Raw genomic sequence first — 16210 nt, forward strand, 5'->3', positions numbered from 1 at the left:
AACCAAACACCCTAATAATGGGTGACTTCAACTACCCTACCATTAACTGGGAAAACTACTCGTGTACCAACTCCTTAGCTCAACGCTTTTTGGAATTCATAAACTCCAATGCCCTGGATCAACTTATCCACACCCCCCACCAGGGGCAACAGTATCCTAGACCTAGTAATTACCAACATGAGTGACTGGTGTTCCACACATGAAGTCAACTCCTCATTGGTCCGATCCGACCATAAGCTAATCACCCTTGATATCCACATCCTGCCCACACCCCCCATTAAGGAAACCACTGTAAACATTTTTTTCCAAAGCCAACTTCATGCTTCTTAAGACAGAAGTGGTGAACTTCATGACACCCATGCAGATGGACAATACAGTTACAACTGCTGAATCCTACACAAATGCACTCTGTAAGCACTTACACGAGTGCATGGATCATGCTATCCCAAACAGAACCAAGATGCTATCCTCCAAAAAAAGGAAGCCAATCTGGTGGTCCCCTGCCATAAACAAACTGTACAACAGAAGGAAGAAACTGTTGCAAAAGAGAGTAAAATCCCATGAGTGGAGGAGCTCCCGGGTCAGCCTCAGTAAGAAGCTGAGATCCCTTATAAGATCCTCTAAAGCTAGCTACGAAAATAAAATCGCCACTAATTCTTAGGACAACCACAAAGCATTCTATAGCTATGTCAAGAATCTCGATAGCAACACCCAGATTTGCTCTGAGTTACAGCACAACGGCACGAAAATTACAGAACCAACTGATATTGCCAACATCCTGGTAGATAGGTTCAGTGCTAACTTTACCCCCCTCATCCCCTAAAGGGCCCATATCTACACAGGAATAATGCAGAGTCCCTGTAATCACAAATGCAAACAAATCTTAGTAAGGAATATTTTAGAAGACTAAAATTAATACTGAAAACAGTGTTGACATCTAGGAACAAAGTCCAGACTATAAACCAATTTGCTCTTCCTGTCCTAACTTACAGTTTTGGAGTGACTGACTGACCCCAAAAGGTGTTGAATAGGTTGGAGAGGAAAACAAGAAGGATACTTCATGCTCATCAAATGATTTATAAAAATGAGTGCATACCAAGATTATATATTCCCCATTCTGAAGGAGCTATGGGCCTCCTCGAAACTGATTGCATGTATAGATCTCCAGTCGTGGGACTGCATACATATCTTCTGACCTCACAAGACTCAAATGTAGTGAAAGTTTTGAAACATGAGGAGAATAAGTCTAAGATGACTTCCCAACTTAGTTTAGCAGAAGCATTTCCGTGTCAAGCTGGATGGAAACCAAACCAGAAGTAGATAAAAATCAGGCAGCAACTCAATGTGTCAAAAAAAAAACAAGAGAAAGAATATAAGGTAAAGGATCAGATGAGAAGGCAAGAAATGTGGAAAATGCATAAATATAGTTGCAAGTATAGAAAACACTTGGAACAACCTCATGTTGATCAGGACTGAATGCAGAGGAGAGGTGAATTTAAACCTAAGAAGAAAGGTTAATATAGGCGGCCCAAGATAGTGAACTACATACACATTGGTTTACAAAGTTCATTGAAAATGTGGGAGAAACAGACAAATGTAGGTTTGTAAAACAGAATTGAAAACAGTCATACATCTTGTTCCTGGTTATGATATACTAATGGCAGAAGGACTGTATACTGAAAGCATAATAATGTGGCAAGACTGTTGCATTGGGAACGATGCAAACATTATAATATTGAAGTAGCTGAAAAACATTGGAAGCATGAGCCACAAAGCATCATAGAAAATGATCAAGTTTATATAACATGGGATAACCATTAACAGTTCAAAAAATACAAGCGAGAAAAACAGATATAGTAGTCCATGAAAAGAAGAAAAAAGTAGCATTGATCATTGAAATTGTTACATCCAGTGACTACAGTGTCTTACATACAGAGTCATAAAAAGATTAATTGATTGAAAAACTCAGGAGGTTGTGCTTTTGAATGCACCTGTTGTGTTATTCATATGACACTACAATGCCCCAGATGCAAGGATACACAGCAACAGGTGCACTTTTGTTTGTCAAGGGACTAGATTAGTTTGCATGCTGGGTGAATTTATTTGTCCAGTACATATCATATTCAGCCAGTACCAGCACCATGTCTCGGCAATATCTGTCTTTAACTTCCTGGTCAGAAATCTAGTCTAACTGGAGTCATTGATATTCCTGGTCAGAGATCTGGTCTAACTGGAGTCATTGGCACTAAGTAGCTGGTAACCTCCTCACTGCAGGCCACATAGCAGCTGATGAAAACTCCGCAGCATCAAGCTTGTTCACCTGCATTGTAGTTAACTGCCAGAAATGGCAGCATTATGATACAAATCGAGCAGCACCATCTGCCATTCTCCAACATTTTTACTTCTGGCTTATAAAAGCTTAGAGCTCCTCTACTTGTTTGCAGCCTTTACAAATGACATTGAATGCCTGTGAATGCCTGCATACTTCATTTGTGTATAGCAACCTGCTGCAATCTGTCTTTTGGAATCAAAAACTGATGTCCACAACTGTGTGACAATGTCGTATGCATAAATTATTTTGGAATTTGGCCCTAAATGACCTGCTTGTGGCTATGAAGTAATTTATGAATATACAGTCTGTGACACATAAGCCATTATATATAATATATGTACCATCTCATAACTCATTCTGTGTGCTCTAGTCATATAAGTAGCATATCTCTTATATCTTTAATGTTAACAACTCGATTAGGCTACCAGATTAAAAATGAAAATAAGCAATTCAAGTATAACACAAATGTAGTAACACCTCTGCATTCTGAGTGAATGTTGACTTTGAATAATTCATCATTATATTTAAGTGACATAAAACTTAGTGCCACTATTTATTTATCTGATAAATGTATTACATCACAAATAAAGGATAGAAACTGTGGGATACCAGCATCTGAGTTCTTTTGTGGCACACTGGCTTTTGGAGATATGCAATCAGAATTTTTTTCAGGTTCTCAGACTAAGGAAGATGGGTCAATGAAAGTCCATATATACATTTGCTCATGAGATCTAAAGGCATAAAACATGCAAGAATTTTCATGTGTACAAATACCTGTACCATACAGCCAGTTTAGGTTTGCAGATGTAAAATTAAAGGTCACGTTGAGAACTTTGGTGTGCAATACTGTGAAGCATAAATCTCATCCTTTCCAGAGGCCAGTCTTTTCTTTTTTGTTAGACTGATTGCTGTGAATACGACATTGTCACTGTGTCCCTTTCATTCTCCCTCTCTCTCCCTCCCTCCCTCTCTTTTTCTCTTTCCCCTTTTGCATGCTAACTAACCTATTCACACCAGCACATGTAGGACCGTTGGTCTATCTCTGCCCCCTCCCTATCTGTGTCATTCTCTCCTGCTTTCTCACACACACAGATCTTGTTGAAAACCACTTACATTTCACACCCTAATTCAGTCTTTTAGCAGACATGCAGGAAAAGATACTGCACTTGCTGTCATTGTGTAGTTGTAAGTGAGGAGGGGAGCACCAGTCTGATACCCCCAACAGCGTGGATTTCTCTCTTTATTCCGGAGGATTTCTCCCAAGAAGATTCTCCTGTTCTATGAAGCTCAGATCAGTCCCAAGGCGGGCTGGAGGGGGTTCATGCAGTCATCAAGGTAAGGCTTTACAAGGAAGCAGCAAGGTTATAATACTGTAATCAGCTTCAGAGCATGATCAAGGCAGGCATTTTTTTAATGTGTGAAGATGGAGATCTGTAGCAAACAGTCTTCATTCCCATAAGATTCTTTTAACACCTTGTCTACTAGAGGGAGATGAAACAGGAAGACCTAAGTGATGTTGTTTAGAATTGTTTTAGTTATGTGTAGCTCCTTTTAGCCCTTTTTTCATTCCATTTTTCCCTTGTCGAAGTCTAACCATTTTTTGTTTCTTTGCTTCTGTTAGTCCCATTTATGTCAGGATTACACACATTATTTCTCACAGTAGTTTTGGCTGCATAACTTGTCTTTCTTTCATAGATTTATTTTCATCTGTAAGTTGATGCCATCATTTCCTTGTGTTCACGATAGTGTTTCTCATACTTGATTTATATGCTAGTGTATGCTCTGGTGAATTTAGTATATGGGTAAATTATAATTTAATAAATGGGAAAGTATGCCATCTGGTAAATAATAGTGTTTGTTATGATGCACTGAATACAGAAACAGAGCATGTATGTTAAATCTGCCTAAGATATAGTGCTATATTGCCAGTTATGATATAAATCATTCACTCAACATCTTTTAATTTTGAGATAATCTGGGTAGTTATTTCTTATGCTATGTAAAGGTTTACTGTGATAACAGGTCCTGACCTTGCAGGTATTAAAGGATTTGAAGCCAATTAAGCACTGAATACATGTTAACATTGTTTTATATGACAATATTCAATTTTCTACCACTAAATGAAAAATAAAGCATTCCAGGCTATGTACAATATATAGCCATATCGTTGTTTCATTTTAAATTGAATATGGAAACTGCTGGCTTCCATATATTACAGGGATCAATACTGTAATGAGACTGTAGTGTGTATTACATTTACTCATGTATAACGTAATAATTAGATCTAAGGAAAAACCTACTTGGCTTCCTCCAAGGCAGCACAAATGCATCGTAACACTGAAGGCAAACAGATGTTTACAGTTCATATGCTAACACTAATGTTTCTTCCTATTTATCCTTATTGAGAAAGGAACTGCACCCAGTAATAGGATATGTAGGTGTGTTTGCATTTAAAGTGACATTCCACATTTCTGCAGAATACTCCTGGCAACAGTGAGACAGAACATCAGAAGGATTCCAAGAAAACTGAATTTTGGGGTATTCAGCTTCTGACTACTGAAGATAATTAAATAAAGCAAACAGATTTCTCCTTACACTTTAATTGACCTTGCTTATATTAATGCCGTGATATATTTGCTAGGAAAGCAGAACCGGCACGGTAAATGAAGAATTGTAAAGCTGGAAGTAAAATCATTTTATACCAATGAAATTAAGTCATGCAAGGCTCCAAATTGTTATTTTGTGCTAACATGGGGACTTGAGGTTGCTTTATATGTGCTGCTGTTCTCTGTATCTCTTTTTCTTTTTTTTTTTTTTTGTTTGGGGGGGGGGTCAGAGTTTTGCTTTCCTCATCCCAGAACTGCTACACAACAATGCCCTTGAAAGAAGTGGAGTTGTTTGAGGGTATCGTTCTTGCTGAGCTCAGATATTATTCAAGTGTTCTGTATTTACCTCTCCACCAATGCTACATTTTTTCCCTTCCTCCCCTTTACTCTTCTGTCATGTTCCTCTGCAACAAAGTTGCTCATAATCAATGCAAAGAATCAGGATGCAGACTGAAAGCATCTCATTCTCAGGTACCCCTACCTCAACTGTCAAGGGTCATCCGTCAGTATGCCCATGACAGATGTGAGTTGTAGCAGCATTTACAAGTGACAGCAAGAAGGCAACCATTAGCAGGGGGTTTCTTCTCACTGACTGTAGCAAGCAGACAGAGGGAAAAGAAAATGAGCCCCACTAACAATAGTTTTTCTCTCCTTTGTGAGCTGTTAGTGCAATTTGGCGGTTCTGACACTGGCGTACAGTTCTTTTTCTTGAAGGACTGGCTTTGATTATCACTGATTACTGCAGTATGGCATAGATGTTGAAAGTCTGTTAAGTAAACCAAATATGTCATTCACCCATGAAACAAGCACTTGTGCCTAAAAGGGTTTAATTTGATTGTCTTGTATGACAATACCCAAGAATCTGGAACCTTGTCTTTTACATAGTCCCCCAATAGTTGCCTGTATTCAACTGCATAGTTCTTTTCTTCCTGAGTTACATGCTATTTACCAAAAAAGGATTTGCGAAACGGATTATGAAGCAAACAATGCTTAGCATCAGCAGGAGTCGAAGGATACTAGGAACGCATATCCATTTCTATCAGATGAATTTAGTTAGGAAAATATAATCTGATGTATACAGAAAAAGATGGAGCACAATCATAACCATATTTTTGATCAATAAGTTCTTCAAAAAATGCTAAGTAAGATCTGGGGTCCTACTTATCTTTAGCTAACTGTGTTTTTCAAAATTCTTATGGCAACTATATAACAATGCTGGTTCAGCAGCTATTGTTATTTTGGATAAATGTACCAAATGAACAGTATATGCAGAGTTCCTGCAAGTGGGACTATGACATACAGATGGGGGCTGCATTTTATTATATGCTATTTTTTTCTTTTGCATGATGCAAGTGCAGTTATGAGACGGCATTGTATTTACGTGTGTGTGTGTGTGTGTGTGTGTGTGTGTGTGTGTGTGTGTGTGTGTGTCTGTGTGTGTATGTGTGTGGACATACAAGTGAGACTGTTAAAGAGCTTGTACCTTGATACTGTAGCATAAACTTGAAATGATTATCGGTTTTGATTACTAGTCCTCATTTTTATGTTTTTATCTGTGGGTAAAATATAACTTTAGATATACACATATTCCCACTGGCCGTGCGCGCGCGCGCACACACACACACACACACACACACACACACACACACACACACACACACACTCACATGATACTGTTTACCTGTATTTAAAACAATGTGTCAGCTGCTGCCGTTTATGCATGAGTGGCAAACTGTGGAGAAAGACAAGCTTCAGCAATTTAATTGTTTAAATTCTACAATGAAGAGAAGAGTGACAAAGTTCTCACATGGCTCTTACCCTTTACTTTCACAGATAAGTTTCACTAATAATTATGTTTCCAGCTCCAAGTTCTGTACTCAAACTACCATTATGTTTTTCTGAACACTAATCAGTGCTCTGCCATTGTTAACCAAGCGGAGCATTAAGAGGGCAGTAAGATGATGCAGTTTAGTCTGTCTAGTTGTGTAGCATGTGAACGTTCTTTTATCCATTTACTGTAACGTGTTGAGTGGATTTTGTACATTAGTCCCATCTGTGATCAGACTACGAATATAAATAAGTAAATACCTTATTCTACATTACAAGAGGGAGAAACAGTATGGCCATGCCCTTTATTATACATTGACATTTTGGCCAGCTGTCAAGAGGCCCAAGAATTCATAGTGAAACTTCACAGGGTGGGAGAAAGATTTACCCTTAGAACTGAAACTGTACACTGAGGCATGTAGCTTTCTGTTGCTGGTTGCTCCATTTCAGAGTAGAATAGATGCCTCTTGCCTTCCTGACATGTAGTACAGAGACCAGCTTCAAACGTTGTCATATTGCACATTGTTTTCAGTCACTGCTTCTTTTCAGCCCATCTGAATGAGAGTATGTTCTTTTAAACTTAGCTGTCCGTGATGGTGCGTGCGTGTTTATATGCCAGAGGACAAAAATCTACAGTTCCACTCCCAAGACAGGTGCATTTTTGTGGTCAGGAGGCAAGCCAATGAAAGTTGGGAAATGTTTTGATGTGAATCCTGATTGCAGCCTGTTGAAGTAATTGCATTTCAATTGCTGAGAGGTAGAATCAATTTCCCCAAATTGAGAATTTAATGAGAGTTCGCAGCCTGGCTACAGTTATATCATGTTGTGGCTTACAGGCGGTGTTAGGTTGCATTTTCATAAACTGGTATTGGTGGGGGCAGGGAGAAGTAATGTGGGTCTCCCAGCTCCATCTACTGGGCAAGATGTGATTTCACAGATAGCTACCAAACAGCACTAAATCGGGAAAAAATATATATACATAAAAAGAGAATGAGAAAGGGAAGCCGAATCAAATTCACAGAAATGGGAAAAACTATGCCAAAAAATGTATAGATAACAACAAAAAAGTGCAGATTACACATGAAATGTAGATACAAATGCAATATATTCTTTCTAGAAACGGTGCCTGACTACTGCATTTACTGGTTACATGTTCTTGTAAAACTTTGATGAATATACTAATTCTTTTTCCATCATGATACAGAATACTGTTAATATGGAACACAAGAAATGCTTCTTAAGCATTAATAACATCACATGCCCCATGTTTTGTGTTTAAATATTTAGTGAGCTGTTAACTCCAATAAAAGGTTTGCACATTTCTTAGCAAAAATGCTGCAGTGCATTATGGCATTATGCAGCTGACTTTCTAAGATGTACTATTAAATAGTTTTCTTGCCTAGTCCGATCCCACCATGATATGATGTATTACTTGTCACAGTGTATACATTATGATAGCCTCACCTTTATGCTGGAGTAACAGTAACTACCTAGCTTTTTAAAATTTTGGAGCCATGTTTGGACCAAAAAGAAATGTCACAGCAACAAATACTACAAGTTACACAAAAATGTAATAACAAGTTGGGTTACTTATAAAGAGCTCAAAACAATTTAATTTAATGTCTAACATTTTGAAAAATATATATTTCTTATTTTCTGCCCTAAAATTTACAGTGCCTTTAATAATATAACCTAATGGGCACCAGTTTTAGGAAATTATTGTACTTTATTTACAATATAAATTAAATAAATATATTTCTTACATAATTCCTCTAGGATTCTAAGAGGTGTTTCCATTTTAGCAGACACCTGAAGTGTAAGAAAGTGATGTTACTTGCTTATGTCACACAGCAGGCAAGAGGAACCTGATGAGAATACTTTAAAACCCACCCCATGAAATGAATGCTGTAATATTTTACACACCACACATCACATTAACAGTGTTAGTCTATATTAAGGTAGAAAAGCAAATCTCCTTTCTCCATTTGTAATGCAGTATAACAGATCAGCCTAATTTTTAACATCTTCATAGAATTCTTATGTTGTAGACAGTGACATAGACACACAAGCATTACACAAATCAGTCTACCTTGAATGCAAACCAACTCCATAGCCTATTATGTTCCTATTTTAAGAAGCTTTTCTGACAGAAATGCAGAGTTTGCATTGTATGGAATAAGCAACCCCACCTTCACTGTTATTCTGTATTCATGCAAGATCATGGTATTTATCTCTGGCCTGTGTTTAATGGTCAAATAACATTTCCATCGAATGGCTAAACATCGAACTCTAACCATTGAAAGTTCATTTCACTGTAAGGGAAAGTAACTAGTTGGCCAACACTTACCTGTGTGCCCTTTTCCTCACTGTAGTGCTGTCTTGGAGTTGGTATATATAGTCGCTGGGGTGTGGGGGTAGGTTTGAAATGCTGCATTTTGTAAGATGGGGAAGTGTTGGCTAACTAGTTACTTTCCCTGGTGAAAAAATGAATGTTCGCTGAATGAACATTCGATGGTTAGGATTCAATGTTTAGCCGTTCAATGGAAATGTTATTTGATGGTTAAACATAGACTCATTTATCTCTGTGCAAATTTGTTGCTTGACTATGGCCCACTGACTATAAGTGATTCTTTTCAGGAGTGACTTAGGAACAAGGTACATGACTTGTTCAGAGTCATACAATGTTTAAGGGAAAACAGAAAAACTATTTTAGGTCTATGGGGCTTGCTAGTAGTTTACAGCCCTAATTATCTGTACTGGACTGCCAGACAACTCACATGCCTGTGAATCAAGGGTCATAACTTTAATAAATGTATAATTTATGACCAACTATGAAAAATCAACACCTATGAATTTCTAATCTTATTTCGGCCAAAGAAATGAATGAGAGTGGAGCTCAACTGAAAATGAAATACAGTATCTTAGCTGTATCAGAAACAGATATCAGAGGTCATCCTCTATTGCTCCTGATTAACTTTCGCATGCCCCCCTTTCCATTCACATTTTGCTTATCCTTTCTTCTACACATCTGCCAAAATGTGTGTTATTATTCTTAGTTCCTTTTTAGCTGCCATTAAGATAGCTGTTGACTTTGTTAGAATAAAGTTATTCAAAGCAATTCACCAAACGTGCACTGCATTATTTTGTCAGCAACCTCCTGTTTTCATTCGGCTTCACAATGTGTGACTTTTTTGCTTTATCTCTAGTGCCTGATAAATAAGTTAAGTTTGGTGGTTAATGACTGGCTAGCCAATTAAATGATCAAACATAATCAGCGTGTTGTATATCTGATAAGTACAGTTCACTAGTAATCTATGCCATTGCATGCATTGGTATGAGATATGCAGTGAATTTGTATTCAGACTGAAAGGATTAAACATGATTTTGCACAACTAGTCTTCTGTTTCTGACATAATACGTTTACCGTTATTTAATTTTATTTTTTACCTGGGAACTAAGTAAATGGACTGACACCAAATCACCTTTTCAGCAATGGCCTGGAAAGAATATGTGAAGCGCTACAAATTAATCTGTATTTTTTTTTCATCTGACTGACAAATAGATTCCACTTGATCTATGGCTGTTTTGCACATTAAACCAAAGATGGTATTCACAATGACAAGTGGAAATTTGACGAATACACCCTTAAAAAAATCTCTTACTATTTCTTTTACATAATTTATGTTAACATTGTTTCAAACCATGTGTGTTTTTGTCTTTTTCTTGCCATTGTTATTTTTGTTATCATATGTATTATGTTTTATTACATACATTGATATTTTTAGTGTTAATAAATTCTTTTCATTAACAATTGCCATGGAATTTTTGGTATCTGACAAGATCTAACTGCACTACAAAATCTCAGTGAAATGGTGATATTGTATGTGGTCCAAACCCCGCCTACTGTCTCAAATGGCTCTTAGACAGATAAGGCTATAATGGGCTACGGAGCTGGAGGGGAGGCATACTATGAGTAATCACGTCCCCTTTAATCAACATAGGAGTCAGCAAATCTAAAATGTCTAAAACATTGGAAGATCATAACTCAAACTTGTGGCACTCCCAAGATCATAAAACACAAAAGAATCTCACCTACCGCTGTAGGAACAATCCCCTACATCCCCAAACAATAGATAGATGGATAGATAGATACTAACTATGATGTCACACAAACTCAGAGAAAAGGGAAAAAAATGAAAAAAAAATAGCATTCACTTTCTCCTACTTCTGTGACTCTAGCACAGCACTGTCTATGCAAACTTGCCAGCACCAGTATTCAGCACATCAGTCAGACCAGCCCATCAACTTTCCATTTGCAACAATCTGAGCATCACTTAACTGGATATCAACAGAGGTTGTCTATAGTAGGCAAGTTTTCCCTCCTTCTCAAAGTAGGGAAATCTGTCATAGTGAGACGATAGGAGAAAATACTAACTTTAATTTCTGAATTAATACAGAATCACGCTTCTGTTACCAGCAGTATGTGAAATGGTATTACAGCATTTGTTCTTGCTTCACCTGTGCTTTCTAGCACTCCACTGATATAGCCACTGTAGCTGTTGACAACATGAAAAGTGCTGCATGAACTCTCTCTTTAATGTGTCACTTGAAGGGCTCCTATTTTAGATGTAGCATAATAAGGCATAATACAAGAAAATCAGTCAGTTAGACTGCTTTCACTGGAATCAAGGAGGGTTACTTCTAGGACATGGCAAGAATTCATAATTTATAGCTTAATTAATTCTTAATGGTTGGATGTCTATGGAGAGTATTCTCCTACACATCAATTATCATATATAAATCATTCATATCATCTTGCCTATAACTGTGTCTAAAACTGAACCACAAGTTACACCTCAGAGACTGAATCAGATGAAAGAGAGCAATACAAAGAAAATAAAATTAACTATAGGCTGGAAAAAGAGAGCTCAAAAGAGAGGCTGGTTACCCTTTGTATGTTCTTCTTATGGAATATGATATTGAATCTATTGTTTGTATGTTTGTGTCTTTCGGCTTTTCCAGGTTAGGGGTCGCCACAGCGGAACTCCGGTCCGCTAATGATTGGCAGTTGATTTTTACGTACTGGCTTGTCAGGCCTGACGCACAACCTTCAACAAAGGTACGCCCATTCTCGCATGTCTCCACGCAGAAGACGCTCTAGCTGAGAATCGAACCGAACAGCGTCTTACTGTGAGGCGACAACGCTATTGAATCTATACATACTTATATGTTCTAAATACTGAGAAATATCAGCAATTTTTTAAAACAGATTTCTCACTACACATGTTTTGTTTCCGTCTTTTGTCAACAAAGAATACTACTTGTTTTGGGCTATGTGAACTCTTACTGCAATAACAAGAGGTTTACGTCCCTTTCCCATCATTCCTTTTAGACTCGTGTTAGCAACCCCCCGTCCCACCACAGGGAAAATCATTTCTAACCTTTTTGACATCCATGCATAAATAACTTCTTCACGTGGTGAGTATTGAACTGTTGGCCAATGTTCTTCACCACTGCTGCCATTTACAATCCGAATTGCAAGAAACTGAAGGATGTGCCCATGCATGCGTCTGTGAAAAGCTTAATATATTTGTTGATGCAGGGTATTCTGACCAATATCACAAACTGGCACATGTGTTGCAAATGTGCTCACTGTATATATTAGGCTGCCTCTCCCAAAACGCTTAATCCAACAGTACTACCATGAGATATACATCTTCCTATAATGTGGAACAAAAAAGTGAGACAGCACAAGACAAGAGAGAAAGCACAGTATGCCCACTTGGCATCCTATTCTAGGCACATGTTACAGTGTTAGCTGCACACAGTGTTTTCTAGGGGGTGTAGTGTGTAGATCACATATGGGGTTTTTGTCTCACACCTGTGGTTAGGGGGGGTGGGGGGTTCTTTTTTTCTAAATTGTCTGCAGGCATTTGTCACTGCAGCTAACTACCCACTTCCACATACATCCACCCATCCACAGTTGTCTCACAGTGGGTTGTCGCACTGCCTAGGTGCCTGAACCCCAGTGAAACAGCAAATAAAATAAATCAGACTGTTTCTACAGAAAAGGTGTGTGGGTGGCACATTAAAGTCAAGTGTGCGTGCCCTTGTGAATGATAGGAATTTATTTGAGTTCTTTATGGAGAACCTGTAGTAATTCATCTGTCTTCTTTGTTTATCTTGAACCCTCACTTATGTTTTTTTTTTTTATCCAGCATTTATTTTTCTCTTGATAATGAATAGGTATGCTGCTGCAAACAAACCTTTTCCAGGTATGATCCAGGCACAAAGGACAATAAATGCAGTATCATAAAAGGTAAAAATATACAAAACACAAAAAGATCAAAATAATATGCACATGTATTCAAAAGAAACCATTTCTTGACTTCTACTCAATTTTGCAACCACTTCCTATTGACAAGCACACCATGATTAAAGATTATACAGGACATATAATGCTCATACATTTTCCTAGCCTTTGAAAATTTCATGTGGATAGCAAGAAAAACAATGTAAGAAAAGATAACTATATCAGGGTCTATGGCCATAAATGAGTCTTAGGAAAAGTAGATGCCAAACCGTTAATGTAAGTCATTACTAGCACACACAGGTGAAACATGTTTATTTGTGCATAGAAACATCTGTATTGTATCCTGAAAAATGTCAATATATCATGGAAAGCATCATTGTATTACAACCCTGCAAAGAAGCTGAAAGGTCATTCTACACTCTAGGGGCAACAACTAATGAATCACTATCCTATTGTTCTAAGTGCAATTTTAGAAATGGATAATGGCATAGGAATAAAGGACGCTTTGTGGGTAAAAGCAGATCTCCACTGAGATAGCAGTTCTCCATGAAAAGGGCTAATCTCTTCACAGAAAAGTTCACAAAATGCAGTTCTCAGTGCTAGATTCCTTCACTTTCGAAATATAGGTAGCAATGAGTTATGTTAGAAGGGAACATGTGGGATGTGGAGCATCTCGCTGATAACAATCTTCAATTTTTGCATGTTGGTTTTTACATTAAATTAAAGTCTATAGGTAACTTGGACAACAAATGTTAAAACTTGACCCATCTATGGTAAGATGGATAGCAATCTTGCTGAAAGGCAATTCTCACAGTACAAATTGCAGGATGTAGGTACTGCATCAGAATGTATTAAAGTAGCCAGCAGAGCTCATTGCTGGGACCTCTCCTTCTTGGTATTTAGTTCTCAGATCTTTGAGTAAAGAACCAAGATCTCTAGCTAACAACGTCTGCAGATGATTATAAACTAGAAGTTGTTGTTAAGTCATCCTATGACAATCAAACCCTCCAGAATGATCCTGACCTGTTAAACTCTTGGTGAATTAAACATGGTCTCAAACTAAATGCTAAAAAGTGTAGTATTTTCAGTTTTGAACAACCCCTCCTCTCATCATACTGTCTAGACAACACAGCTCTACAAAAAAACATAATTAGGGACCTATGTACTTGGATTGATAGCTCCCTCTTTTTTGACCATCAGGTAATAAAGGTTGTCAGGAAATTCTTTAATTTACCTCAGCTAATTGCCAAAGGAATATCAAAAAGTTCTAAAAAGGTAATCATTCTAGTACTGATCAGGTCAGTTATTGAGTACAACATCCCCTTTGATGAGTATCTCACTAAACATATCAACAAATTAGAAAGGCCCTAAAGCTTCCCAACTTCCTCTGCATGCTAAGCAGTGTGACTATTCTCCCTTCTTTTAAACATAAACTAGGTGACTGTATGGGTATGCATAAGTTTACTCCAGGATTGACTGTTGTGGTCCTCCTAGAGGAAGGAGGTTCTGCCTGAAGCAGGGTATTGGAAATGCAAGAATATCATGATATTCAGTGTCCTTAAAATATATATGAATCTATAATATGTAAGGATACTCTGGCAAACTGCTTCACTGGGTTATGGATAGAGAACTTTAATAACTTTCTATCAAAAAAGGAGAAAGAGAATATTAACCTCTTGCATAGTTCATACTTTTACTTACATTACAGATAAAGGCAAGGTATTTTCCCCATGTTTCTCTGCTCCTCTAAACATTAATTTAAACTGCATGCATTGAAGATAACTGACTAAATGTGAGTTCCACCTACAGCTTTATTACTGCATGCCAGAAAAGTAAAATGCCTGTATTAAAAAGAAAAATTCCATCTGATCATTTTCAAGCAGAATACATGTGTCAGGTTTGTATTATGAAGATTTACAACTATATAATTATGTCATTTGATACATGGCATAATTAACATTTCTTAATGCCATTTCAGAAGAGGCCTAAAATACCTTACAAATGCCTGAAAGCTATAAATTAATTAGGTGACAAACATCAGTGATTAAATCTATGAATATTCAACACCTGGCTATATAACATAAAGAAAGAAAACAAAAGTTAAAGAGTATTATCGCTAAACAAAATGGGGGACACTTTAAGTAGTAACACCGTCATGCTGCAATATCATTAATATGCAGGTGTACTCTTACTAGGTAATGTGCATTATGTGCAAAGCTACACTAACCTACCTTTTGGGGTCTAATGCCTACCCACCAAGATTTCTCACTTGTAGAGAAACACAGGTGCACATTCCATTACAAAGGTAAATTAGTGTGAGGCTGCACTTATAACTAAGTGTTTTGGCTTCTTTACTCAGCAGCAGAGATGATTACTCTTACAGATGACTGTACATATTTCTATGTTTGTGCTGCTGCTGCTGGGTGCTTGGAACCACCAGGGCAACAACCAGGATGTAATGTTTTATATCCTGTCCATGTGCACCGGTGCTTACAGGTGTAGATCTGCTTATTCAACGCTATTATATACCCGCACTTCTGTGGCAGCTGGATTTCATATTAGGTTCATAGGTTCATACTAGGCTATCTGCCCTAGGGCATTTATAAGCCTAGCCAGAATGTGTTTGGCTTTCGCCACCCATTTTAAATTTATTTTGCTATGCCCTTTTTCGAGGTTAGTATACTGTTCCTCTGTCTAACAGTGACACAGAAGTGATACCCGGGGTAAACCTATGATCTCCCATCCACTCATCAAGATTCCTCTTGAAGAGAGTCAATGAGGGACTCTGCCTAACCTGGACTGGGATTTTATTCCAGAGTGAAGGGAGCCTCTGGGTTATGAATCTGTCCCTCCAGCATGTCCTATTTATTTCAGTGCTGAGGTTCAAGTCTCTCGAGTGCGTGGCTCGATGGGATTTGGATTTTCTGAGGTGCAGCATGTCCATTAATGGTTGGACATGGCTTTATCGTCAGGCACAGATCGCCTCTGAACAGACGGTATGCCACTGAGTAGAGCTGGAGTTTCTTTAACCGGGCAGCATATGGCATCTGTTTGAGCCCTTTGATCCTCTTGGTGAGGTACTTTTGGGGTCTTTCCAGTTGCTGCAGGTGTCTGGTAAGGTACATCCCAAAA

The 16210-nt window shown here is 37.9% G+C and overlaps 1 protein-coding gene across 1 annotated transcript in view; it reads left to right on the plus strand.

Moving 5' to 3' along the window:
- The first annotated feature begins 3345 nt into the window (after positions 1-3345).
- The window catches only part of RGMA (repulsive guidance molecule BMP co-receptor a), a 225250-nt gene continuing 212385 nt past the window's right edge, over positions 3346-16210 (plus strand). Inside the window, exon 1 of the mRNA XM_044078330.1 lies at positions 3346-3667. Coding sequence (XP_043934265.1) covers positions 3654-3667 — 14 coding nt within the window. The 5' untranslated portion in view covers positions 3346-3653. The remainder of the gene's footprint in view (positions 3668-16210) is intronic.

The sequence above is a fragment of the Protopterus annectens genome, chromosome 7.part0 (genome assembly GCF_019279795.1).
Source record: "Protopterus annectens isolate FY-2018-M chromosome 7.part0, PAN1.0, whole genome shotgun sequence".
NCBI classification, from domain to species: Eukaryota; Metazoa; Chordata; order Ceratodontiformes; family Protopteridae; genus Protopterus; species Protopterus annectens.